General features: G+C 47.5%; 1 protein-coding gene across 4 annotated transcripts in view; it reads right to left on the bottom strand.

The window, feature by feature from the left end:
• The window catches only part of vav2 (vav 2 guanine nucleotide exchange factor), a gene marked incomplete at its 5' end in the record, with an annotated part of 226,110 nt that overhangs the window by 161,163 nt on the left and 37,870 nt on the right, over nt 1–27,077 (bottom strand). For all 4 annotated transcript variants that reach the window (XM_080018154.1, XM_080018155.1, XM_080018153.1 and 1 more), the window contains one exon: nt 4,885–5,001. In XM_080018154.1, coding sequence (XP_079874280.1) covers nt 4,885–5,001 — 117 coding nt within the window. The remainder of the gene's footprint in view (nt 1–4,884; nt 5,002–27,077) is intronic.

The following is a 27,077-nucleotide window of genomic DNA, read 5'->3' on the forward strand; positions in this document are numbered from 1 at the left end:
CGGGTTCCACCGGGTTCCACCGGGTTCCACCGGGAGTCTCTCTGCTGTTGAGTTGAGGTGGAACATGGAGGTTTTTTATCATCATACTGATGTGGAATTTCGACAGCAGGAAACAAGCTGGTTAAAGGTGTTATTTTTGTTTTATTGATGTGCACATTTAAGTCACATATTTGAACTCAAATGTCACGTCCTCCTCGTCAAACGCTGCTTCATAAAAAAACATTTGGTTTCAGACAATGTTTAACTTACAGATTGAATTGCGCTCAATTTCTTCTTTTCTTACGTTTCGACTGGTCGACTAGCCTCCTAGTCCAAGTTTAAACTTCCGTTTAAACGTCAGGGAAGCCGGTCTTTCGGAACATCCCTAATTTCAATGACAATTACTGCGAACGGATTAAAAATTTAATGTAAACTTAGCTGAAAGCTGAACTCTTCTGGCCTATAAAACCTTGCAATACCAAATGCTGTGGTACTGTTAAATGTCGTCTTTAAGGCTGAATCACAGCAGGCTAAGGCAATTATCTCAACTTCCTCGATTGTTCTTGCTTTTCTAATCAATGCCTAATTACGTTCCCTTACTGTATATTGTTTTGTTTTTTTTGACTGTTTATTGCTTAACAACTAAAGCCGTCGTGCTGGTACAACTCCACTGCACAGCTACACACAAAGGAACTGTGGACTGCCAGTTAACTGTGTATGACACACATGGAGAGGTTTCATGTCATATTATCATAACAGTATTCTGATGATGTGACTTGAATAAGACCAAGATCTAAGCAATAATTAGGCGACTATCAGTCGTGTTTTTCCACGGGGATCGGAGTTTGGTGGCCCTGGTCCCCCAAGGTAAATGAACATGGCAGAAAAGGCTGCAGCAGTTCCTCCTGCCACACGCCACCCAAGTGGCATTTCCAGGGCCCTCGAGAGACACGGACAACGAAGGGATGAAAACACCAGTTTATTGTAGAGAGGAGGCTCGGTGAAATTATCCAGGAGCCGATAGAACATTGTCATGACAGGGCTCCTCACCTGAGTGAGTGTGGTAATGGCAGTTTAACCTGTTGCTCGTTAGCCCAACCAATGAGCAACAGGTATGCAGCCAACCTGACCCAATCACCCAGACCCAGGTCAGGTCTGGCTGCTCAAACCGTCCCATCCACACACCACACCACAATGGCATACTGACAACACTGTACCATCAGAGCCCATTTAAAGCAGGCGTCGTGCGGCAATTCACCTTGTGCAGGACAGGATGCCGCGCATATCGAAAAGCGCCCTGAAAAAATGACGGACTCATCGGGAACTCAACACTCTTTTGGACCACCCTTTGTAGAGTTTTCTCTGAGAAAACCCGGTCACTGGCGGGAACCAAATGAATGACGCCTGATTCAGACGAGGTGCACAATGGCAACCTAAAACGAGGCAAACGGGGGAGAAAAAAAGAAACGACGGGGAGACTGAACCGCAGACGAAAGCCGGAACTCAGAACCACGTCTCCCGAGGAAGGTTGCCGCGCTGCAGGCTGCAGGTCGACGCGCAGCGACCGTTGACAAGCGCCGGCGGGGCACAAAATGCCGTTTGCTTCACTACACGTCCAAACCACTTTGGGCCGTTCGCCGAGACGGGATTCCGCCGGTTTTTTTTTTTCCCCCCTCTTTGCGCGTGTGAGAGAAACACCAACGATGACGCAGTCAGCGAGGAGGTTCCGGGAAAGCAAGCTGAAAGGACGGTGACTCGGCTCTGACGCCCGTAACGGTGACGCTGCTCGGGGGAATTCTGGTTCGGTTCGGAGGCCGACGTGCGTCCAAAGACGCCTTTGTACCATGAACACAACAGCATAATGAGGCGTTGAGCGTCTTGGAAGGACTTTAAAAGCACGACTCACCCTCCGCCCGAGGGGGAAAACACCCTCTTCTTTGTCGTCCCGAGACTTGCTTGGTACCTAAATGCCAGGCTGCAAGGGACCCGCTCCCTTCAAAAATATCATTACAGTGTGATGTTTGGACTCCATGGAAAATCAATGAGGAGGTGAGCACACACCCCCTGTACAGGCAGTGCAGACGTGACAGACCTTACAGGCGGTACAGAGCATACAGGCAGTCAGTACAGACCGTACAGGCAGTCAGTACAGACCGTACAGGCAGTGCAGACCGTAGAGGCCATGTGGACTGTCCAGACCATAGAGGCGCTACAGACCACACAGGCAGTACAGACCAAACAGGCAGTAGAGACCAGAGAGGCCATGTAGAGTGTAGAGACCATACAGGCAGTACAGATCATACAGGCGGTACAGACCATACAGCCAGCCAGCTAGTCAGTCAGTCAGACAGCCAGCCAGCCAGTCAGTCAGTCATTCAGTCAGTCAGACAGCCAGCCAGCCAGTCAGTCAACCAGTCAGCCAGCCAGCCAGTCAGACAGCCAGTCAGTCAGTGAGCCAGCCGGTCAGCCAGCCAGCCAGTCAGTCAGCCAGACCGATAGCCAGTCAGTCAGACAGCCAGCCAACCAGTCAGTCAGACAGCCAGCCAGTCAGCCAGCCAGTCAGTCAACCAGTCAATCAGACAACCAGTCAGTTAGACAGCCAGTCAGTCAGCCAGCCAGCCAGCCAGTCAGACAGCCAGTCAGTCAGCCAGCCAGCCAGCCAGTCAGTCAGTCAGACAGACAGCCGGCCAGTCAACCAGTCAGCTAGCCAGTCAGTCAGTCAGAGAGCCAGCCAGTCAGCCCTTTCTTTCCGTTCTCCCTCTCCCACGTATGACATGAGGAGTGTGGTTGACTCCCCCTACGACGCTGCGCTTCATCACATTAGACAAACAAAATATCATTTGCATTTGTTTGCGGCCGGCGCTCGTAAGAGGCATTCTACAAACAAAAACAAACAAACAAACAAACAAAGCAAAAAAAGTGTTTCCTCTCTGCAGCCTTTTTTTTTTTCTTTTAACTCTAAGTTTTATTTAAAAATCACCTTTAAAGGCGGAAAGAAAAACCTCAAAAACAATCGTGACGAACCAACATCTGCCAGCGTCCTCGCTTTAATGACCACATCATAACCCCCTCAGCTCTGCACCGGGCGCACTTACAGGAAACACACACACACACGCACACACACACACACACACACACACACACACACACACACACACACACACACACACACACACACACACACACACACACACACACACACACACACACACGCACACACACACACACACCGCAGCACGGGCGTGGGGATTAGAAACCAAAAGGGAGAGAATCCTTCCTTTAATAGCTCCCAGATCAGCCACGCACCCTGACAGCTCCGGGCCCCGGGGACCAAAAGAGCCGAGGCTGAGGGCCTGCCAGCGGGAACTGAGGCCAAAGTCAAGCCAAAACCAGGCCAAAACCAGGACAAAAACCAGGCCAAAGCAGAGCCAAATCGCAACCCCATCCCCCAACCACCCCCACCCCCTTCTCTCTCGGTTACCGGAGGGCGGGTCGGGGGAACCCTTCAAACAACCCAGCACCCGTCCCACCCCAGAGTTTGTCGTTTTTTCGAAGGCAGCTTTCAAGACTCATCGTCTCTCTCATTCAACTCAAGTGCCACAGGTAAGTGCTGTAGATTTGGCACCGAGAGGTAAGTATCAGGTGGGAACAGGGTTAGGTTCATGAACTAGAGGATTCTAGGGAGGTGCTGTTAGAGCCGTTTCCTTCAGCTCAGGCATTGAGGGGCGTGCTCAGGAACTGGCGTCCAAAGGCTCCTTGTGTTTTTCACACAGAACTTCAGACGGAGTGGTAAGTGCGAGGATTTCCTCGGTTCTCGGGGTGAGTTGGCTCATCTGGAACAGGTAAGCACCAGGGTGCGCCTCAGGTTCAGTGTTCGGAAATGTGGCAAGGACTTGACTCATTTGCCAAAAAAAAAAAAAAAGAGATGAACAAACCATACAAAGTGTTTACGTGGAAATTCCGACCTCATAAATTTGAATTTCAGACTATTCAAGACAATTCCAAGGGCTGATATTAGGAAATCCGAATTTGAGGGCATTTCAAGACCTGTTTTGCGGACGCCCAGGATTACTTATCAAGAGCTGCTTCCGCTGAGAAATGCCTTCAATGGTTTAACGTGGCATTTGAAATATATACGACTATATTTTACCGCTTGTCACATAAATCCCACAGCACGAGGGCGTGCGAGTTGAACAAGACACTTTAATGGCAGAGCCGCGGTGCACGCGGACCACCATCAAAAGGAGGACGCTGATGCGTTTCCGGCCGCCCGGCGACCGGCGCCGGGCCCGCTGACCCTGAAGTGCCGCCTCAGATGCTCATCCACTCAAAGTCAAACTTATAAAGGGACTAATGCAAGAGGCGGATATGACTTTGAACTGTGTTTCACCCAAAAAAAGAAAGAGGGAGAGAAAAAAACAAAAAAAGAGAAAGGAAAACCCATTTTGGCTGTGGCGGGGACGCACACACACACACACACACACACACACACACACACACACACACGCACACACACACACACACACACACACACACACACACGTGTGCACGCACTGTGCACACACTGTGCAGAAAGCTCATGGAAAACATTGAATTTTTGCTGAAAAAATAAAATAAATAAATAAATAAAATACACACACACACACACACACACACATATATATATATATATATATATATATATATGTATATACACACACACATTCTGAAAGGCCACCATTTGATACAATACTATTTGAAAGGGTTTCAACAGCCGCAAAGGTGGGAAAAGTGTCTCATCCAGTCAACTGTGAAGCGTCCTTATGATCCCCCCCCCCCGTTTCTGAAGAGAGCTTTCCGGAGCGTCTCGCGTATCAGCCATGGAGCTCCGGCGACAACCCCATCCGGCGGCGGCGGCGGCCTTACCTTGCCGAAGTCCCTGACGTCAAAGAGGTCGAAGGGGTCGAACAGCTCGCTGTTGCGCAGGCCGAACTTGTCGTGGCAAACCTTGAGGAACGTCCGGATGTTCTTCAAGCACAGGAACTGCAAGAGAGAGAGAGGGGGGGTGAGCTTCATATGGAGTACGTAGTCCGCAAACGGCCATCCATCCACCAGCACCACCAGGAGATGCCGGGTCTCGGGGACAAGAGCCCGGATCCATGCGACGGCATTTCTGTTGGGCAGATATTCAAGGTGGCGTGGGGTGATTCCTCTGGTTTCCTTCCTCCTCGAAGAGTGTGTGACCATGCACATATCAGCTCAGAGCCTCCCCCCCCCCGAGGGACAGTGGAGTGGAGGGTGGTGTGCGGTATCACGTCCAACCTGAAGTTCCACTTCTACCAAGATTTCTGACCCCAACGTGTGGGGAAATGATCTACTATACCATCAAGACTGCGATTACAAAACGGTGTGAATACGTCTCGGTTCCGTCCTCAGGAATCCAAGTCGAATATAAAACACACCACACACCCCGTCACACAGCCCCTTCGCTGTGTGACGGGGTGAACGGGCCTTGATCTACTGCTAATTGAGCCGCGCTGACAAGACAAAGCATGATAACGACGACGCTCTCATCAAGCAGCCGATGAGGTCATCAGCCTAACCCTTTATGACGACTCCATTAACTCACACACACACACACACACACACACACATACACAAACACACACACACACACACACACACACACACACACACATTTTGCACAGTGTTTGATATAAAGTATTTTGTACTGTGTTTGATATATAGTATTTTGTTCAGTATATGATATATAGTATTTTGTCCAGTGTTTGATATAAAATATTTTGTACTGTGTTTGATATATAGTATTTTGATGTACAGTATTTTGTGCCATTTTTGATAAATAGTATTTTGTACAGTTTTTGATATACAGTATTTTGTAGTTTTTGATAAATAGTATTTTGTACAGTTTTTGTATATAGTATTTGATATAATTTGATATGAAACTATACAAAAAATATATTTTTTGGAATGTGCAACACAATGGTGCAGGATATTTTGTATATTTCCATAATTGTACTTATTCAGTTATTACTTTATTACGAATCTTAAATTGCCAGTTGACTTCTATTCACAGCGACTTCATTGTTTAAAGTGACACGTTCACGTGTACAACTGACAACAATAATGAAGTCAAACTGAAAATGTTTCCACTGATATTTAGTGATATTTCTGGAAGGCTCCAATGACTGTACTGCACCTGAGATTCCACACACACACACACACGCACACACACACACACACACACACATACACACACACACACGCACGCACACACACACACACTCACGCACATGCACACGCTTACACACACACACACACACACACACACACACACACACACACACACACACACACACACACATTCCCTATTCATCCGTGTGCACCAAGTGTCACCGCGGTGACGCCCCAAAAGAGTGCCGCGCCGGTGGCCAGCGAACAGCCGGAGCGACATTTGCAGGTCAGCGGCTGAGGTTATCACGTCTGCCCAAGCCGGGAGGAGGAGGAGGAGGAGGAGGGGGGATAAAAAAAAATAATAATAAAATAACCCAAAGAGGATTATTTTGTTCCCGCCGCTGATACGAACAGAAACATTTGCAGGAGAGGTTGGGAGAGCGAGAAGTGATGGAGATCAGGGAAGACGAGGACGTGCCTGACATTCTAATGGATGTTCCGGAGATAGGAGAAGAGGGTGGAGGAGGGGGCAGGGGTGGGGGTGGGAATTTTCCATTATTTGGATGGAAAATAAATAATATAAAATAAGACACAAAGAAATGCGCTGTTCCGCCCTGCGGAGCCGGGAGAGCGGAGGCCCCCGGGAGCCGACCCCCTGGCTGCCCGGCGGGGACCGCCGGCTCCCTGGGCCGTGAGGCGTTCAAGGCCGGGCGGACACAGCGGCGTTTTTTCAAAAAGGGGAACTGAATGTCGACGTGTTCCCCCGTCTGCGTCTCGCTCCCTCTGATATTTTGGCGTCTGATATCCCTGATGGTGTTATCAGGTGTTTTGTACGGCACTTGGCAGTTTGGTGTTTAGTGTAATTTGTATTTTTTTTTCATATTTTGTCAGTTAAATTCCCTTTTACTCACTTTACACAGACACTTTACTCTCTCTCTCTCCCGTATACATACAGGCTACACATAGGACCTCCTTCCTCAACCGGTCCCTCCAGGACTGATTTGTGACCAAAAATATTCGATGCGGGGGGGTTTTTTTGCAGTAAAATTGTGTTTATCGGCAAAGCTTCCGGTGACGTAGGCTCTCTCGTCGTGGGGAAGGGGCGACAAGTTGAAGCACGATGTTTATTTGGCCGTCGACTGCGGAAAAGTCGCGGCAATTTCACCAAATGTCAAGTTCTAGCAAATATTACGAAGATTAGATGGATGTGGATTGGATTTGGGCGGGATCAGGATTTGGAGGAAAGCGATAAACAGAAGATTGAATTTATTTTCTATTCATTCCTCATGTACATTTTTGATTAATCAACTGAAATATTTGATCGGTCTTAATCCATCCAAAAAATTTGAGGGGAATAACCACAACTTTATGTGCTGTCGGCCTTTACTGTGTCAGTCAGTCAAGTTGAGTCAAATGTTTTATGAATTAATAAAAAAGGAAAACGACCACTGTGCCGAACAGTAACAGTGGTTGATAAGGGAACGACACCTCCCAACTCCAACCCCGTCACAAATCAAAGATATTGAAAAGCATCGAATAACATTTCGTTCTGCTGGTCTCCAACCAGAGGGACTCCTGGCTCTGTCAGATACTGTACGATGTGCGCGCGTGTGTGTGTGTGTGTGTGTGTGTGTGTGTGTGTGTGTGTGTGTGCGTGCGTTTGTGTGAGTGTGTGTTTGCATAGCTGTATGAGTTTTTGTATGAGTGTGTGTGTGTGTGTGTTTGCGTGTGTGTGGTGTGTGTGTGTTTGCGTGTGTGTGTATGTGTGTTTACCTGTGTGTGTGTGTGTGTGCATGTGTATGTGTGTGCGTGTGTGTGTGTGTGTCTGTGTGTGTCAGTGAGTGAGTGGTTGTGCGTGCTTGTGTGTATGCTTGTGTGTGTGCATGTGTATGTGTGTGTGTGTGTGTGTGTGTGTGTGCTTGTGTGTGTGTGTGTGTGTTTGTGTTTGTGTGAGTGTGTGTTTGCATGAGTGTATGTGTGTCTGTGTGTGTTTGCATGTGTGTGTGTGTTTGTGTTTGCCTGTGTATGTGTGTTTGCGTGTGTGTGTGTGTGTGTGTGTGTGTGTGTGTGTGTGTGTGTGTGTGTGTGTGTGTTGTGTGTGTGTGTGCGTGACGCCGCACGCTAGCGTGCATGCTTGTTGGGATGTGTGAGAGGAGCAGGCAAGAACGTGTGTGTTCTGGGTGATAGCTCGTTGTAAATAATAAAAGAGCTGTTCTCTCTGCCCACAAATCACGGGTCAGTTGGCCTCTCCTCCCTCTCTCTCTCTCTCTCTCTCTCTCTCCCTCTCTCTCTCTCTCTCTCTCTCTCCCTCTCGCTCGTTCAAAACAGGAAGTAAAGTGTTAGCGCTCCCCTCGGGGCTGCAGTATTCATCAGATCAAGCTTTGAGTGTAAATATGTGCACTCCCTCTTTCTTTCTCTCGTTCTCCCTTATTTTACAAACTGTGAACGGGTCCCTTCAGGGAACGGGGGGAAGAGGAAGAGGAAGAGAAATACAGACACAAACACAAAAGGCATGGGGGCAATCTTTTGTAATAAAGAGTGAGGGGTTGGGGGTGGTCGAGGGGCGAGGGGGGGGGGGGGTAAATGGAGAGAGAAAGAAAGAGAGAGAGAGAGAGAGAGAGAGAGAGAGAGAGAGAGAGAGAGTGGCGATTGGACAGAGAATGGGAGGGAGAGAGACAGAGGAAAGGGAGAGAGAGAGACGGAGAAAGACGGGGGAGATAGATGGAGAGAGAGGATAAGAGAGAGACTGAGGGGGAGGGTGGAGAGGGAGAACGAGAGAGGGGTGGAGAAAGAGACGGAGAGAAAGAGAGCTGGAGAGCGATGGGAGGAGCAGAGACGTGGAGGGAGAGAGACTCCAAGTTCTGAAGAGGAAACGTCTCAGTCAAGGGCTGAAGGAAGGAAGAAAGACTTGTCAAAAAAACTGAAAACACTGGGAGAATAAACAGGAATATGTATAAATACCGAGAGAGAGAGGGAGGGGAAGAGCAACAAAGAAGTGAAAAGAAGTGGAGGAACAGAGCAGCACACAGAGAACCACATAGAGCAACACAAAGAGCACCACACAGAACACACAGAACAACACAAAGACCCCCACCATACAAAACACAAAGAGCACCACACAGAACAACACAAAGAGCATCACACAGAGCAACACAAAGAGCACCACATCGAACAACACAAAGAGCACCACACAGAACAACACAAAGAGCATCACATAGAGCAAAACAAAGAACACCATATAGGACAACACAAAGAGCACCACATCAAACAACACAAAGAGCACCACATCAAACAACACAAAGAGCACCACATCAAACAACACAAAGAGCACCACATCAAACAACACAAAGAGCACCACATCAAACAACACAAAGAGCACCACAGAGAACAGCACACAGAGCATCACATAGAGCGACACAGAGCAATATAGAGAACAACACAGAGAGCAACACAAAGAGCTTCACACAGAATATAACACAGAGCCACACACACAGCAACACACAGAGCAACACTGTAGTTACTCCTCTGGGAGGTTGGCCCTATCTGTACACCATATGCTTTACATACTGTATACAGCCAAAAATAAATGAATGAGACAGTACTTTATTGAGCAGCCGGAGCAAAATGAACTCAGTCCAGAAGTAAGAGTAAACAGAGCAAAGGAAAAAACATGAAGATGGATAGATGGAGGAGGGGGAGGAGGAGGAGGAGGAGGGGGAGGAGTGGGAGACGGGTAGATGATGAAAACATGCATCAGTGCAGAGCAACTGAGGGAGGAAAGGATAGGCAATGAGTTAGAGGAGAGGAGGAGGAGGGAGGAGGGAGGGGAGGAGAGGAGGAGGACGCTAAGAGGAGGAGGAAGGAGAGAGAGGAGGAAAGGAGGAGAAATAAGGGAGGAGGACACTAAGGGGAGGAGAGTGGGGGGGGGGTGAAATAAGGGAGGAGGACACTAAGGGGAGGAGGAGAAATAAGGGGGGAGGACTCGAAGACAAAGAAAAGAAGATCGGATAAGAGGAGTGATGACAGGACTGTTGATCCAGTCGACAGAGGAAAAGAAGTGAGTCATGGAGATGCTCAGACAGACAGTCACACACACACACACACACACACACACACACACACACACACACACACACACACACACACACACACCTTTTTATTGAGTCTTTCTTTTCAAATATACATTCCACAACTGTATGTTTACTTGGTGACTCAGGTGTAATATCCCTTTAATAATTTAAAGTTATTGATTTATATTATTTTTTTGTAATATTGAGTATTATTATGTGGAGCATTTATTTGATCACCAAAGTATTTGTTTTTGTGGCTGTTGATAAATCGGTATATATATATATATATATATATATATATATATATATATATATATATATATATATATACATAAATAAATAAATAAATGTTTATTTTTGGGGGCGTTTGAACGATCCTAAATACGAGTCATAACTGTCAATTCTGCACCAAAAAAACGGGCAACGGACGAAACAACGAGCGATGAAAAGTTCATCCCTTTCCGAGAGATTCGACCCTTGGTTCGTTTGATTCAGGGGGCGCGACGATTCGGGCGGAGTCGGTTTGGTTCGGCTTCGAGCTGTGAAGGGAACTCCCGCAACAATTAGTTCATTCTCGTCCAAATGTATTGATTTCGGTGGAATGCAAAGTGTCAATCAGTCACATCAATGATCGATGCCAAACGCCTTCTACCTTCTACCTCACTTTTCCCCACATTAATAATGATAATAAGGGAGGGGACGGAGGGGACGGTAGCTCAGGAGGTAGAGCTGGTGGTCTAGTGATCTAAAGGTTGCTGGTTGGATCCCAGGCTCCTCCTGCTAGCATGCTGTAGTGTCCTTGAGCAAGACACTTAACCCCTAATTGCTCCTGATGGCTGCGTCCGTCGGTGTTTGAACAATTGTAAGTCGCTTTGGATAAAAGCGTCTGATCAATGAAATGTAATGTAATGTAATGTAATAATAATTCCATCTCAGTAAATCTTCTTGCTGTTTCGCTGCTGGGATCGAGGGCGGTGTGAGACTCCTCCGGGAGCCTCCGAGTCGTTTCGAGGGCCAGTTCGCCAGCGCCTCGCCCGGGCCCACGGGAAGCGGCTCCCAGCAGGCGAGGAGCTGCAGCTCCAACCAAGCGGCTCCTCGCCGGTGATTGCTTTGTGATAAACACAGATATATATATCCTGAGTGCATGATCAATAACACAATGTACACATCTATCCACAGGAGGTAACAGGAAGTAGCACAACGCTAACTAGTACAAGGGAGTCCAATATGACAACCACAACCAATCAGAGCATTGGATAGACCTACAGCCAATCAGAACATTGGATAGACCTACAACCAATCAGAGCATTGGTGGACCTACAACCAATCAGAGCACTGGATAGACCTACAGCCAATCAGAGCATTGGTGGACCTACAACCAATCAGAGCATTGGATAGACCTACAACCAATCAGAGCATTCAGCGGCAGCCATCTTGGTAAGGTGCCGGGTCGGCGCTGGCGGATTCAACGGGGCGGGGTTGCCATGTTTGGGGCGCTACCATGCAGTCCAGGCGCTGCTAGGGGTGATACTTGGTCTCTGAATGATGGAGTGGTGAGATGACGGAGGGGATTAAAGTCCTCCGTCCTTCCTCTGTTCAGCTGGAGAAAGAAAAAAAAGAGGAACCCCACCCGCCCCCACTTCCTGGGGAGGAGAAAGGTCGCGCTCCCTCTAATTGGAGAAGCAGGCGCCGCCCCATGAATAATGCAGGGAGGTGAAGGAACCTGAGAGACCTGTACGTAAATACACCAGGATTAGAGGAGGGAGACGTGCGTATCAAGGCTTAAGAAGTGTTTAAGGGGTTTCCAAGGAGTGTGCCCAGCTCCAGGTCAAGGTCAAGGTCCTGGTACAGTTCCAGGTCAAGGTCCCGGTCCCGGTTCAGGTCCAGGTCCAGGTCCTGGTCCTGGGCAAGGTCAAGGTCCTGGTCCTGGTCCAGGTCCAGGTCTCGGTCCTGGTCCTGGTCCTGGGATAGATCCTGGTCCAGGTTACCCTCTTGCCCATTTAAAATGTGCTACATAAATAAACTTTGATTTGATTTGATTTGATTTGATAGGAACCTCTAGGATGTATTTATACTTGTTCATACACTCAATTTTAAAACTTGAATATAATAAAATAAAAATATTTTTTTTTATAAAGAATATAGTAAAAAAGCCATTCAACAAAATAGAACAGAATAAATACAATAAATGAAATAAAAATAAAAATAAATGAATAAATGTATGAATATATACATCTTTTCTTGTTGAAACGGCGTCAGGAACAACAGGTCAGTCCTGAGCAAAGGGAAGCGAAAGCAAAACCTCGACCTGAAGAGGAGGAAGAGAAGGAGGAAGAGGAGGAGGAAGAGGAGGAGGAAGAGAAGGAGGAAGAGGAGGAGGAAGAGGAGGAGGAAGAGAAGGAGGAAGAGGAGGAGGAAGAGGAGGAGGAAGAGAAGGAGGAAGAGGAGGAGGAAGAGGAAGAGGAAGAGAAGGAGGAAGAGGAGGAGGAAGAGAAGGAGGAAGAGGAGGAAGACAAGGAGGAAGAGAGAGAGGAAGAGGAGAGGGAAGAGGAGGAGGAAGAGAAAGAGGAAGAGGAGGAAGAGAAGGAGGAAGAGGGAGAGGTAGAGGAGGAGGAAGAGAAGGAGGAAGAGAAGGAGGAAGAGGAGGAGGAAGAGAAGGAGGTAGAGAAGGAGGAAGAGAAGGAGGAAGAGGATGAGGAAGAGGAGGAGGAAGAGAAGGAGGAAGAGAAGGAGGAAGAGGAGGAGGAAGAGGAGGCATCTCACCGCAAAGAGAGAAAGGAGAGATGGAGAGAGTAAGAGATGTGGGAGAGACAGAGAGAGAGTGAGAGCGAGATACGTATGTCTTCCAGGTGGTGCTGCTCCGTCCGATCTACTGAGGCGGAACTATCCACATCCAGAAACAAAGGATGTTCCTCATGGATAAGGGAGAGAGAGAGAGAGAGAGAGAGAGAGAGAGAGAGAGAGAGAGAGAGAGAGAGAGAGAGTGGGAGAGAGAGAGAGAGAGAGAGAGAGTGGGAGAGCAGGGGATGGAGGGAGGTACTTTTCCCGAGTTCAAGGCTACGGTAGAATAGAAACCCAGTACTGAATCACAAACAGTTCATTCAGCCATCACTACTGACAAGCAAGACTTTTACAGTTTCAGTCTGAGGTCTGCAGCCTTCGGAAAGAAAGAAAGAAAGAAAGAAAAGGAAGGATGGAAGGAAGAAAAGGAAGGAAGGAAGGAAGGAAGGAAGGAAGGAAGGAAGAACGAAAGACGCGAGCTGCACGGAGCGGAGGGACGGGGAGTTACAGCCTCAGACTCAGCTTTAGCCTTTGCCGTGTCTCACTGCAGACCATGCTCGTGAGGAGAAGCTTCACAGCCCGGAAACACGTATAGAGTAAAGGTCTGACGATGAAATTTGAAATTTAAAATAAAAATGAAAACAAATATTGTTAAATATAAACAAGTGAGTGCCAAACAAAGAAAACAAAAAAACAAAACAAAAAATAGTCAAACATGTTAGACTATACAGAATATAGGAAATGCGATGGTAGGCAAAGGATAAGTTATGGTTCTGGGTATATATTAAATTATGGTTCTGGGTATATATTAAATTATGGTCTGGGTATATATTAAATTATGGTTATGGGTATATATTAAATTATGGTTATGGGTATATAATTGGACACCTTTCCTTTAATGAAGCCTTAATGAAGCGACTGCCACACGTCTAAAGGTCAGCGGACGGCTTCCCTTGTCACAACGCATCGCGGCGCTCAAGGAAACAACTTTTCTCTTTTGGCCCCTGTCACTTTCCGCAGCTGCAAGTCAACAGTAATTTGCAGGCCAGCAGATTTACTCTTTATACCGCCCACACACACACACACATTTCACACACACACGCACACATTACACACACACACACACACGCACATTACACACACACACACACACGCGCGCGCGCACACACGCACACTCGACTGGAAAGCTTTTTGGCACTGTCGTTCACTATTAATCACTGCTGCAAAATAAGTGTACGCAAAGAGGAGGATGGTTGGGGGAGAAGGAAGGAAGGAAGTTAAGCAGCGAGTTAAGAAGGAAGGAATGAATGAATGAAGGAATGAAGGAAGTAAGAAAGACAGAAGGAGGGAAGTAGGGAAGTTAAGAAGGAAGGAAGGAGGGAAGCAATGAACGAAAGAAAGAAAGAAAGAAAGAAAGAAAGAAAGAAAGAAAGAAAGAAAGGAAAGAATGCATTTGCATCCGTGCGTTTGTGTGTGTGTGTGTGTGTACATGAGTACAGACACCCATGTGTGTAACATGTGTTTGTTGCCTCCACTGCTCCTCCTCTAGTCGTCTCACATCATCCCTCCATCCTTCCATCCCTCCATCCCACCATCCCTCCATTCCTCCATCCCTCCATCCTTCCATCCCTCCATCCTTCCATCCCTCCATCCCACCATCCCTCCATTCCTCCATCCCTCCATCCTTCCATCCTTCCATCCCTCCATCCCACCATCCCTCCATCCCTCCATCCCTCCATCCCTCCATCCCTCCATCCCACCATCCCTCCATCCCTCCATCCCTCCATCCTTCCATCCCTCGCAGCCAAATTAAATGAAACCATCTCGAGTCCGCCCATCACCGCTGCTCTCGGCACATGAAAGGACAGCTATCAGGAGGCCGGGGTCCTATCTCCCAGACAGACAGACAGACAGACAGACAGACGGACGGACGGACGGACGGACAGACAGACAGACAGACAGACAGACAGACAGACAGACAGACAGACAGACAGACAGACAGACAGACAGACAGACAGACAGACAGACAGACAGACAGATGGACAGACAGACGTACAGACAGGGAAGAAACAGCTTTGTTTGGTGGAGGAGGAACGAAAAGAAGAAGAAGCAGCTGAAGAGTGCGAGCGGATGATCAAACGTCCAGTTTCTGTCGGTAATCCTCAGGGATGGAGAGAAGGAGGAGGAGGAGAAGGAGGGAAGGAGGTGGAGGAGGGGGTGGTGGTGGGGGGGGGGAGGTGGAGGAGGTGGAGGAGGGGGGTGGTGGAGAGAGGGAGGGGAGAGGAGAGACGAGAAGAAAGGAAGGGAAGGTGTGAAAGGAGAGATGGAGAGAGGGAAACAGGAGGAGAGGAGTGTCCCAGTGTTTCCTGTTGTTTGTATGTGTGCAAGTGTGTAAGTGTGCATTTAATTAATGTGTGTTTGTGTGCATAAATTATTAATGTGTGTGTGTGTGTGTGTTTGTGTGTGTGCGTGTGTGTGTGTGTGTGTTTGTGTGTGTGTGCGTGTGTGCGTGTGTGTGTGTGTGTGTGTGCCTCTAGCTTTCCATCACTGTTCTATAATTGGACTCTTTCACCCACAGTCGAGTGCACGGTGGGTGTGCACGGTGGGTGTGCACTGTGGGTGTGCACGGTGAGCGCGCACATTGGGTGTGGACGTTGGCGTGCATGGTGGGTGTGCACGTGGGCATGCACAGAGGCCCAGGACAGCGCTTGCCATGGTTTCACACCTTGGAGCCAAAACTGTAAACACAGCAAGCGTGATTCACACTTTCCAAAGACACGTCAGGAGCCATCAGGAACCGTCAGGAACCATTAGGGGCCATCGGGAACCGTCAGGAACCATCAGGAACCATCAGGAACCGTCAGGAACCATTAGGGGCCATCACGGACCTTCAGGAACCGTCAGGGGCCATCAGGAACCCGTCAGGAACCATCAGGAACCGTCAGGAACCATCAGGGGCCATCACGGACCTTCAGGAACCGTCAGGGGCCATCAGGAACCGTCGGGAACCGTCAGGAACTATCAGGAACCGCCAGGAACCGTGAGGAACCATCAGGGGCTATCATGGACCTTCAGGAACCGTCAGGGGCCCATCAGGAACCGTCAGGAACTGCCAGGAACCATCAGGAACCGTCCGGAACCATTAGGGGCCATCACGGACCTTCAGGAACCATCAGGGGCCATCAGGAACCATCAGGAACCATCAGGAACCATCAGGAACCGTCAGGAACCGTCGGGAACGTGGCGCTTTCTAAAACACGGCCACTAGAGACATGAAGAACCAACTGAAGAAAGGGGCCAGGGGCCACGCCCTCATGTGTGTTGGAGTGTGTTTGCATCTTCTGACTGACAAGAGTGTTTTCTGGATCAAAACCCCGGCTTTTCTTTTTCTTTGTCTTTAAACCTTAAAAATAAAGAAAAACAAACATTGATTTATTTTGGCCCCGACCCACTCGCAACCAGAGCGGCGCTCCTGGAGGGCGGAGGCCCCCAGACGCCACGGAGCCCGAGACCACCAGGTCCATACGGCTGAGGCCCAGAACACAATTTATAGAACCCAGAGCGGCTCCGGGCTCGTCTTCCAAATTTAAAATTTTATATAGAAAAATGACAGATATATATAAGGAAGAAAAAAAGATATATATAAAATATATATATAAAATATATATATAGAAAAAAATATATACATAGAAAAAGAAAAAATATATATATATAGAAAAAAATATATATATAGAAAAGGAAAAAAATATATAAAAAAACACAAAAAAATAGAAAGGAAAAAATACATAGTAAAAATATAGACGAAAAAAATATATAGAAATTTAAAAAATACATCGAAAGAAGTATAGAAAAAATATATACATATATAAACATATACATATATGTATATATATACATATATAGGAAAAAAAAAACATTATACAGGTAAAAATGTATTTGTATATAGATGGATACAAATATGAATAAATAAACAAACAGAAACTGAAAAAAAAAAAAACACCGGACGGGCGAAAGTACGAGAACGTCCAAGACAGTTGGTGTAACTCCCCCCGCCCTCCACCTCTGGCCTTCCGCGTGGCGGAGTCACAGCCTGCACCGCCTCTTTAAAAATAGGAAGGAGAGGAATCTGTCACTCTGGATTTAGCCTACTTTCCAACATGGACATTAATTTCAAAGCAGATGGCGTTAAAAAAAAAAAAAAAAACCAAAAAAAAACAGAGTGGATTGAAGGGCGGGGCTTCCTGCTAAGCTGGGTGGGGGGAGTGGGGGAGAGAGGGGGGGGGGGACGAGAGAGAGAAGAGGAGAGGAGAGAGAGATGGAGAGAGGGGGGGAGGGAGAGCCAGAGAGAGAAGAGGAGGGGAGAGAGAGGAAGAGAGAGATAAAGAGAGGGAGAGAGGGGGGGGGGAGCGAGAGAGAGAGAGAGAGGGGGAGAGGGGGGGAGCGAGAGAGAGAAGAGGAGGGGAGAGAGAGATGGAGAGAGAGGGGGGGAGCAAGAGACAGAAGAGGAGGGGAGAGAGAGGAAGAGAGAGATAAAGAGAGGGAGAGAGAGGGGGGGAGCGAGAGAGAGAGAGAGAGGGGGAGAGGGGGGGAGCGAGAGAGAGAAGAGGAGGGGAGAGAGAGATGGAGAGAGAGGGGGGGAGCAAGAGACAGAAGAGGAGGGGAGAGAGAGGAAGAGAGAGATAAAGAGAGGGAGAGAGAGGGGGGGGAGTGAGAGAGAGAGAGAGGGGGAGAGGGAGAGGCTCCTCTGAAGGGTGAGGGTGGTGACCAGGGATATTGGGTGTTTAAATGCAGCTTTAACCCAAAAATCACTCAAGGAATTACGACCGTTATTCCCGGGAATCGTTGTTCCATGTGAGTGGATGCGGTTCAGGTTACAAGCATTAATGAGTAATGGAGATGATCTGTCCCCCTCCAACCCTCCAACCCTCCACCCATCCACCCATCCACCCATCCACCCATCCACCCATCCCTAAACATCCACCGTTGGACGCGTCCGTCCGCCCGTCCCCCTGCCGCCCGTTGATTTTTGGCGGTTGGCACCGTCGCCCCCCAGCAGCGAAAAGGTTTCTGGGGTTTCGAACGCGACTGAGGCCTTTCTGGGTGGAGTTAAGGCGTTCTTCATGTGTGCCCCCGCCCTAGAGACATGCACTTTGGTGTTAGACACTCCTGCCGAATGCCCCCGAGCAGGGCAGCAAAGGCGGTCAAGATCTGGTGTTGGGACATCGACCTACTAGGACCACCAGGACCACCAGGAATACCAGGACCACTAGGACCACCACCAGGACCACCAGGACTACCAGGACTACTAGGACCACCTCCAGGACCACCTGGACCACCAGGACCACCGGTATGGGTCGCGTCATTGATCAGACGTTCATTGTCCAAAGCAGTGACGGACTGGGATCCAAAAGGCCTTCTTCGTGAGAGGCCCCATTTTCAAGCCGTCGCCAACCCCACCCAAACGTTACCAAAAGAAGCTCCAGACGGCGAATCACTGGATAAAATTGCGAGCATCGAGCACCAGCGATCCTGCAGGAAACTTGGGAGGGAACCAGCCACTGGATGGTTCCGTTCTGTCTGTCGCCCCAACGCCCGGGTCGGATGGGCGATGGGTGCCGCGTCAGCAGGTTTTTGTTTGAACATAGGGGAAATGAAAGAATTAAAATAACACCATGACACGTACCTGCCTGCACTGTGCGCACACAGGTTGTCGGCGCTGCCACGGCCATCGTGCCGTTTTGGGACCCGCTTCGACTAATGAGCATCATGTCCAGGTCGGCTACCTGCTCTCAATTATCAACAGCTAGGATGTTTAGAAAGAACTGGCGGCTCGGGGTGCAACGAATCGCAAACCTCACGGTTGGGATCGTATCACGGTTTTGAGTCGCGGATCGGATCTTTTTTTCGGATATTTGAAGGGCGCTCGGCCCCGCCTTGTGCTCCAAAGTCGCCCACAACGCGCCCTATGTCCGACCTCCTGCCGACCCACTCGGACTATCCTGCGCCACTGGGCTCCTCAAGACACCTTCTAATCCGTTTTCGGTCGGAGAGGGAGCGCTCGGCAGCGGCCACGCGACCAGGAGAGGCAGAAGTTGTTGAGTGATTGGCGATGACGCAAAGATGTTTTTGGTTTTCATCAACTCAATGTTTTTATTCGAGGCATGACTACAATTCATTTTCATTTCACCACCAACCGTGACCGTAATTCCTATGTGACTTGGGTGGTGCATACCTGCGTACACTTGAGTGCAGTGATTGAAGGGATGGTAATGGTTTAAAGGTGACACGGCATCAGCGCTCCAACCATGTATCGTGTCAATACATGCCCGCCCGACGTGCCAAGGGGCCGGGCAGTCTAGTCGGGCAACCCATAGGAGGGCAGCCCTTCTGGCATTTGCCCAATTGCCAGATGGCCACTCTGCCACTGGTCCGAAGTGACTTACAACTTGTTCTTACGCCGATGGAGGCGGCACCATGCAAGGCTCATCGGGCGTCATCCATGAACATGTGGTGGGATGTTTCGTAATTTGTGCAAAATTGCCCGATACGCAGAGTCAGCACCGGATTTTCAGGACGCCGTGAGTGGCGGCCACGTTGGTTCCCGAACACAACAAAGAAGAAGAGGCGACTCTACCGCGCATGTCTTGCTGCGGCAATCAATCCTGCTGTTTTTATTGCAGGATTGATTGCCGCATTGATTGTTTGTGTATTGTACGCACGGGGGCTGCCTGGTGCTTGTAGCCGACGGAGGATTTGGACGGTCTTGTGGAGCGGTCGGTCTGGTGATAGGTTGCAACTCCGGGCTATGACTTGTGATTATGACAATTAAATAATGAAAAACTAATATCAAATAATAAAGGAGGGCCTTCTCTTGCCAGTGGAAACCTGGCGATCAGGTATTGATCACTCATTCGACAGATCATTGATCGCCACCAGGAAACGGATCCCTCCGCCTGCTTCCGAGACGGACACAATGGCGTGTAAACTTAAAACCACTGCACGCGCAACGGTTCATTAGAGGATCCGAGAGCGACACGGCACCGAGTAAACACCGGGCCGAACGGACAACGACCTCCCTCTGAGCTGTTGCGAGGCAACCCGCCGGACAGCGGCCCGTCCACCGGGGGCCTCATTAGCATGTCGACGCAGCGGATGCCCGCTGGAGAGCAGCTAATTTGCGCGTTTGCTAAATGCGCGGCGTGGAAACGAGCCGTCCTCAAGGACACGTCATCAATCACGCGATGAGCCGTCACGACCGGTGTCCTTGAGGCGTGCGAGGAACACGCGTTCTGAACATGTGTCGCGGCGGCCGCGTCCACACCCGCGCGGGGTTTTCCTGATGCGAGCTCCCGCTCCGCAGTGTTGTATTCATATTTATTCTGATTTATTCATGCCCTACAGTGCATCCATCTATATTTATATTTTACACTCATAGCCGCATTATCTTAAGCCCAGCTCCTGCCTTTTAACTTCCCACAACTTATCCTGTGCATAGAATGGCTTTTTGTATATTCTTGGCCTTTTGGTATTTGTATTTCTTTTGTCATTTTTTATTATTATTTGGCTATTTTCTTTGTGTATTTGGCTTTTTTTGTATAGATTTGGAGATTTTTACATATTTTTATTGATAAATGTGTTATTTGACCATGGCTATTTTGGTTAATTAGGCAATTTTTGTTTCATTTTTTTTAGTGTTAGTGCTATTCTCTTTGGCTATTTTGGCCTTTTATTTTTTATTTTCGAAATTTTCTTCTGGCGTTTGCCAATTTTGCACATTTGTCTATTCTTGTTTTACTTTTTCAGACTGTTACGATTTCTGGTCACGGTGGTGCAGTGGCACAAGCAGCAAAAGATGCTCCTCGTGCACGAAAATGCACTTGACAAAAAACCCTGATTCCGATTGTGGGGAGTGGTGGAGGAATGGAAGAGGCCATGGGATGGACGGGTGGAGGAATAGGTGTTTTTGGCTGCCGGGAGGCCTGCCGGAGCCTGGCGGGCTCCCTGCTCCAACTAATCCCACCACGGCTTCCTTCAATGCCGGGGACGATCAGAGCGTCACGTCTCGCTCTGACGGACGGACTGGAAGGCACTGAGTCATGGAAGGACACTACACTACACAGCTAGTGTAGTGAGGACCTCACGTTATGTAGATAAAAGTACGCACATACATGTATACAAAGGTATGTAAATAAATGCAGCTGTACATACTGGGACACACGTGCCCTTCCACAGCTTGATGATATGATGCTTGACCCTTAGACACCATGTCCTCATAAACATACTACTACTACTGTAGATACCTTTTGGATTATTGTTTTCATATACATACACTACACACTATATAAGACATACATCTATTCCGAGACTGGTCCTCACAAGTATAATAACACACATACACACTTGCACTGGTATCAAAGTGAGGTCAGAGTAAATAGACCTGTTATGTGAGGACCCAAAAAAACAGTCAATTCAGAGACTGGTCTATACCTCACAAGTATAGTAAAACAACCACGCACGCGCACGCAAACACACACACACACACACACACACACACACACACACACACACACACACACACACACACACACACACACACACCAGATGCTGCAGAAGACCTAACTGAGTATTTGGCCGTGGGATTAGGTCCACTCTATTACGCGCAGTAATGCAATATTTGACCAGCACGGGCTCACAGGGGCTCAAACAGCGCAGGGATGATATCTGGGTGTCCACTGTAAATGTTTTATGGCGATTACAAGAAGCCAGAAAAGGGAAAAAAATTGAATAAAACGGGGACGGGGAAATATACGAAAATCAAACAGAGTTCCCCTGTTGCTGTTGGATTGAATAACTAAGATTCAAGATTCAAGATTCAAGATTCAAGATTTTTTATTTGTCACATACATATACATACTTCCATACATATATGCAGTGAAATGTAATGCAACGCACCCAGTGATAGCACACAATATGTCCTAGGAAAAAATAAAAAATAAAATAAAATAAAATAAAATAAAATAAAATGCAGCAGACCTCAGAGCTTGACTTATTCATGTTTTATTCTATTTTATTCTACTCTTATTATTATTTTTTTATTCTATTATTATTATTATTATTCAATTTTATTATTTTATTTTATTTGATCAATACTTTATTTATTTCCTTAATATCGAAAAAATCTTCTTAAACTTTTTTTATGCTATTCCTCCACTCAAAAACCTACCGATTTTTGGGAAAAATCTTAAACCTGGCGGTGATTTCAATGGTTTCAATGTATTTGCGACGATGGCCTCATTGGGAAACGGTCGCTTACCTTCCAAAGAAAGTATCAAAACGACAGTTTTCAATCTGTTTGGGAATTAAAATCAATGCATCAATATTGATTGGGGAAATCATGTTTTCAACCACATTTAACCACAGCACGCAGCCCAAACAGGGACCTGCAGAGCCTCACTACATCCACCAGGACGTCATCGCTGCTTCATTCAAATCCAACCTCCACATGAATCCAAACATCCATTTCCTTCTTTCCTTCTTTCTTTCTTTGTCTTTCTTTCTTTCTTTCCTTCTTTCTTTCTCTCTTTCCTTCTTTCCTTCTTGATTTCCGTCTTTCTTTCTTTCATTCCTTCCTTCTTTCCCACTCAGACACTCCTCTCCTTTTCTTCCAGCCTCGCCGTATCTTCTCTCAAACCCTTTTGTAAAAAGAGCGCGAAACTCTGAGGAATTTACATATTCCACTGTCTATCACTGTCTCTGTGCATTCAAGTGTGTGTGCGTGTGTGTGTGTGTGTGTGTGTGTGTGTTTATACCAGCTTTTTATCAGTACGTCTGTGTGCGTGTGTGTGTGTGTGTGTGTGTCAGAGTGTGTGTGCTTATTGTGTGTGTGTGTGAGTGTTTGTACCATTTTTATCAGTATGTCCGTGTGTGTGTGTGTGTGCATTTGTGTGTGCATGTGTGTGTGTGTGTGTGTGTGTCAGAGTGTGTGTGCTTATTGTGTGTGTGTGTGAGTGTTTGTACCATTTTTATCAGTATGTCCGTGTGTGTGTGTGTGTGCATTTGTGTGTGCATGTATGTGTGTGTGTGTGTGTGTGCAAGTGTGTGTGAGAGTGTGCGTGTGTTTATTGTGTGTGTATGTGAGTGTGCTTATACCAGTGTTTTTTATCAGTACATCCATGTTTGTGTGTGTGTGTGTGTGTGCGTGTGTGTATGTGTGAGTGTGTGTGAGAGTGAGCGTGGGTTTATTGTGTGTTTGCGTGTGTGCTTATACCATTTTATTATCAGTACATCCATGTGTGTGTGTGTGTGTGTGTGTGTGTGTGTGTGTGTGTTTCAACCATTATTTATCAGTAAGTCCACGTGTGTGTGTGTGTGTGTGTGTGTGTGCGTGTGTGTGTGTGTGTGTGTGTGTGTGCGTGTGTGCTTATACCAGGTTTTTATCAGTACCTCCGTGTGTGTGTGTGTGTGTGTGTGTGTGCATGTGCGTGTGTGTGCGTGTGCATGTGGGTGTGTGTGTGTGGGTGTGTGGGCCATTGTTGCCTGAGTGAGATCAAATCAAAAGACAAGCCGTTCATTGAGCGCCATCACAAGCGGCCATCGTGCTGACTGAAAGAAAAAATAAAATAATAAAGAAACAGATAAATATAAATAACTAAATATATATATATATAAATATATACAAACACACACACACACACACACATCGAACACACACACACACACGCTCGCACACACACACACACACACACACACACACACACACACACAGTGGGACCGGAGAGCGGGGAAGGTCGACCTCCTTGTTCAAAACTTCCATTCAGCCGCCGCCGGGCCCCACAAGGCTCTTCAGGGCCCCAACATGACGCTAAACAATAAAGCATCGTTTCCACTCAGGTGAGCCGAGGCGGCGCTCCGGGGTCGGCGCCGCCGAATGGATGCGGCGCCGCGGAAACCGGGGAAAAACAGGCGCGGCCGGCGTTCAGGGCTGAAGCCCGGCAGGTCGATAACACCGGTCGTGCTTTACCCCCCCCCATCGGGATTGTGTGAGATTCTCTGTCTCCAAATGAAATTTAATATCATTTTGGCTTCAGGTGCCGTTATCGTGTGAGAAAACGGGGGAAAAATCCGAGTCAAAGTTAAGGTTCCTACAGCCGACCACAACCAGGGATATTATTTATATATTTATATTTATATTTATATTTATATTTGTAAAAGAAAAAAATACATCTTGGGTCGTGGCTAAACTCCTGCAAGATGGATCTGAGATACGTCCCAAGCTGAAAAGTCGTGGACATGGATTATTTCATTCAAAAGGTATTTATTAGATGGATCTTTATACAGAATCGGATGCTCAAAGGCTCCATTCCTTTTTCCACAAAAAATTAAATTTGATTTAATTTCACCTTTTTTGCACCGGAAAATGGGGAAAAAATGGAACCAGAGTCAAGTTTCCCGCATCCTCAACCTGCGCTGCTGCCGAAGTTAAGTGCCAAGACAAACCTGAGCTGCTCCAACAAACAACCAAATTATAAATGAGTTGAATATCTGGCGCTCTTTAGTCTTTGAGCGTAGACTCCCCAAACTCTCCACACAGCTCAGTTTCTGCTCAGTTGATAAATAAAGGTATTTATTTTATACATTATAATAGAGCCCGACCCACTTTTTGACCGCATCCGGATCAGCAGTTATGCGGCCAATGTGTCCCGATTTTAGTATAATGGTAGAATACACAAAAAAAACATTGATTTGATGGATTTGTTTGTATTGTCTTTTTTACACGACTTTTAAGTTGCTCAGCAAACCAAGCGCAGGAGTCCGACTCGGCATTATAATTTGTTTATTATTTGTTTACACTCACACACTGTCAGACACGGCTCTCCAAGCAGGAAGCGATGCTGCATTCATGGGAAACTCGGAGAACTTATTCTTTTGGAAGTGACGATGCATTCACTGGAGCTCGGAAAAAAAAAACGACAAAAACATAAAGGTTATTTAATATAATTTTATACAATTTGACAATTACTTTTTTTCTGTCAAAATGTTATGTGTTTATTTATTTGGTTCTTATTAACTGTTGTCAAATATAGAAGTTTTCCAAATTGATTTGAAAATGTTGCCCTCTCTCCAAAGTCTCTATATATTATAATACCAAATTGAATGCTGACAAAATTGTGCTAAAAGTGCACAACATTACCTAAATAAATACAAAATAATTTACCAGATCATGAACTCAGATGAATTGGAAATCTGAATATCCTTACAAGGGGTTGTTATAATTCCACTTAATTTTATTACATTTTTATTATTGATCCACTCCCGTTAAACTAATAATAGTAATAATAATAATCCGCCTCCAAAACGCAGCGTGAGATTCAATTATCCGTCCATCCGACATGGACCCCCCCCCCCCCCCCACGCATAACGTCCCCCAGTTGCAATAAATAACATATTTCCAAAGGCTCCTCTCCGCGTCGCTTTTGCATAACAGCGGGTGGACGGACGGTTGCTGATGCAGCCGCTGCAGCAATAAGCGCCTCGGTCGCCTCGGCAGGAGGCAAACGACGAGCTGACGCCGGGCCAAGTGCGCGTCCATCCGTCACGCGGCGGGGAGCCGGAGGCAGCGTGCACGTGAGCAGCTAAAACAGTACACGCCCCGTGTCTAGATATTTGGATTATTACCGCAGGTGTCCGGTCTTATGTTCTAACTGCGCCCACCAGGCCGCCGGGATCCATTCAGAGGAGAAACAAGAGGGAACTAATCGGCGCCCGATGGACGATAACCACGTACGGTGCGGCGGCGTAACCGGGTAAAAATACTTTGTTACTCTACTAAAGTACTTTTGGGGAGAATAACTCTAGTTATTATCTTTCTATCGACTTTCACTCTGGCTTATCCCGAAAAAATGACGACACCATACATTTCCCCTGAAGGCCTGCGTTGCCTGCTCCCGAATGAAATGGGAGGAAAAGCTGTCGCCAGCGACGTCGGTGAAGCCAACTCTCACCAGGTTCACGTTCCGATCAGGGATGTTAACCGTTGAACCGCTGAACATTTTTGTCCTATCGACAACACCTGAACACCCGGAAGAACGACAAACAACAAACACGGCTGCGGTAGGTTGATTGTCGCTCAGCGACTAATGCTGCGTTCAGAGGCAACGCGGGAGTGGGAAAACAAGGCTTTCTGAACGGTGGGAGGGACAAAGGACGACACAACCAAACAAGCCGATTCATTGCTATGTTGATGACTCCGATAAAATACATTCAACTAAATGATCCTGTGTCCGTTTGTGCGTAAGGATTTTAGTCTCCTCGTCCATATCTGCATCCGACTCACTCCGTGGCGGGGGACGGCAAAAAGTTAAAATTGTCACGTCGCGCCAAGACGGGTCGCGAATGTCCCCGTGTGCGCAGCCCGGCTCAGCGAGTCTCGCCTCGAACTCCTCCATTTCGAAACGAGACACATTGAGGAGAAGGGCTCCTACCGCCGAAGTTGCAAGATCTTGGAGGTGCGCGGCGTCGCTCACGTCCCCGCCCACCAGGGCACCGCCCCCGCCGGTGACGTCATTAGCCTTTATGTCATCCATTAATCTACGATTTGTTTGTTAGGGTTGACAACTATTTATTGAGAGATTCCTTTCAAATTTCAATTGAGGCTCAAATCGCGCAGCCGAGCCGAAACAAACTCTGCGGAGCCGCGTTCAGGGTTGCCAGGTCTGTGGTTTTCCCGCGGAGATGGGCTAGCGTGGTTGGGGGATGGCTGGGTTTGTCATTGGGACCTGGCAACCCTGCCCGTGTTGTGGCGGCGTCGCCACAGAACGACCCAGACCCCCCTAGTTAAGACTTGGACTCCCCCAAAAGAGGTGAAAGCCATAGGGGGTCAAGGGGCTGGAAACATTTATGAATCCTTCTCCCCTGTAACCGTAAACATCATGATATATTTCCTATATTCATGCCTGGAAGAATCTTGTCAGCATCGCTCTCCGCGGCTCAATTCAGAGCCGTCCTTCATCCAGACAAAGCCAATAAAAACTGTGTGTTTTTATTTAAGATTTGTTTCATTTACTCCCGTTTCCT

This window comes from Zeus faber (assembly GCF_960531495.2).
Source record: "Zeus faber genome assembly, chromosome: 17".
Classification (NCBI taxonomy): Eukaryota; Metazoa; Chordata; class Actinopteri; order Zeiformes; family Zeidae; genus Zeus; species Zeus faber.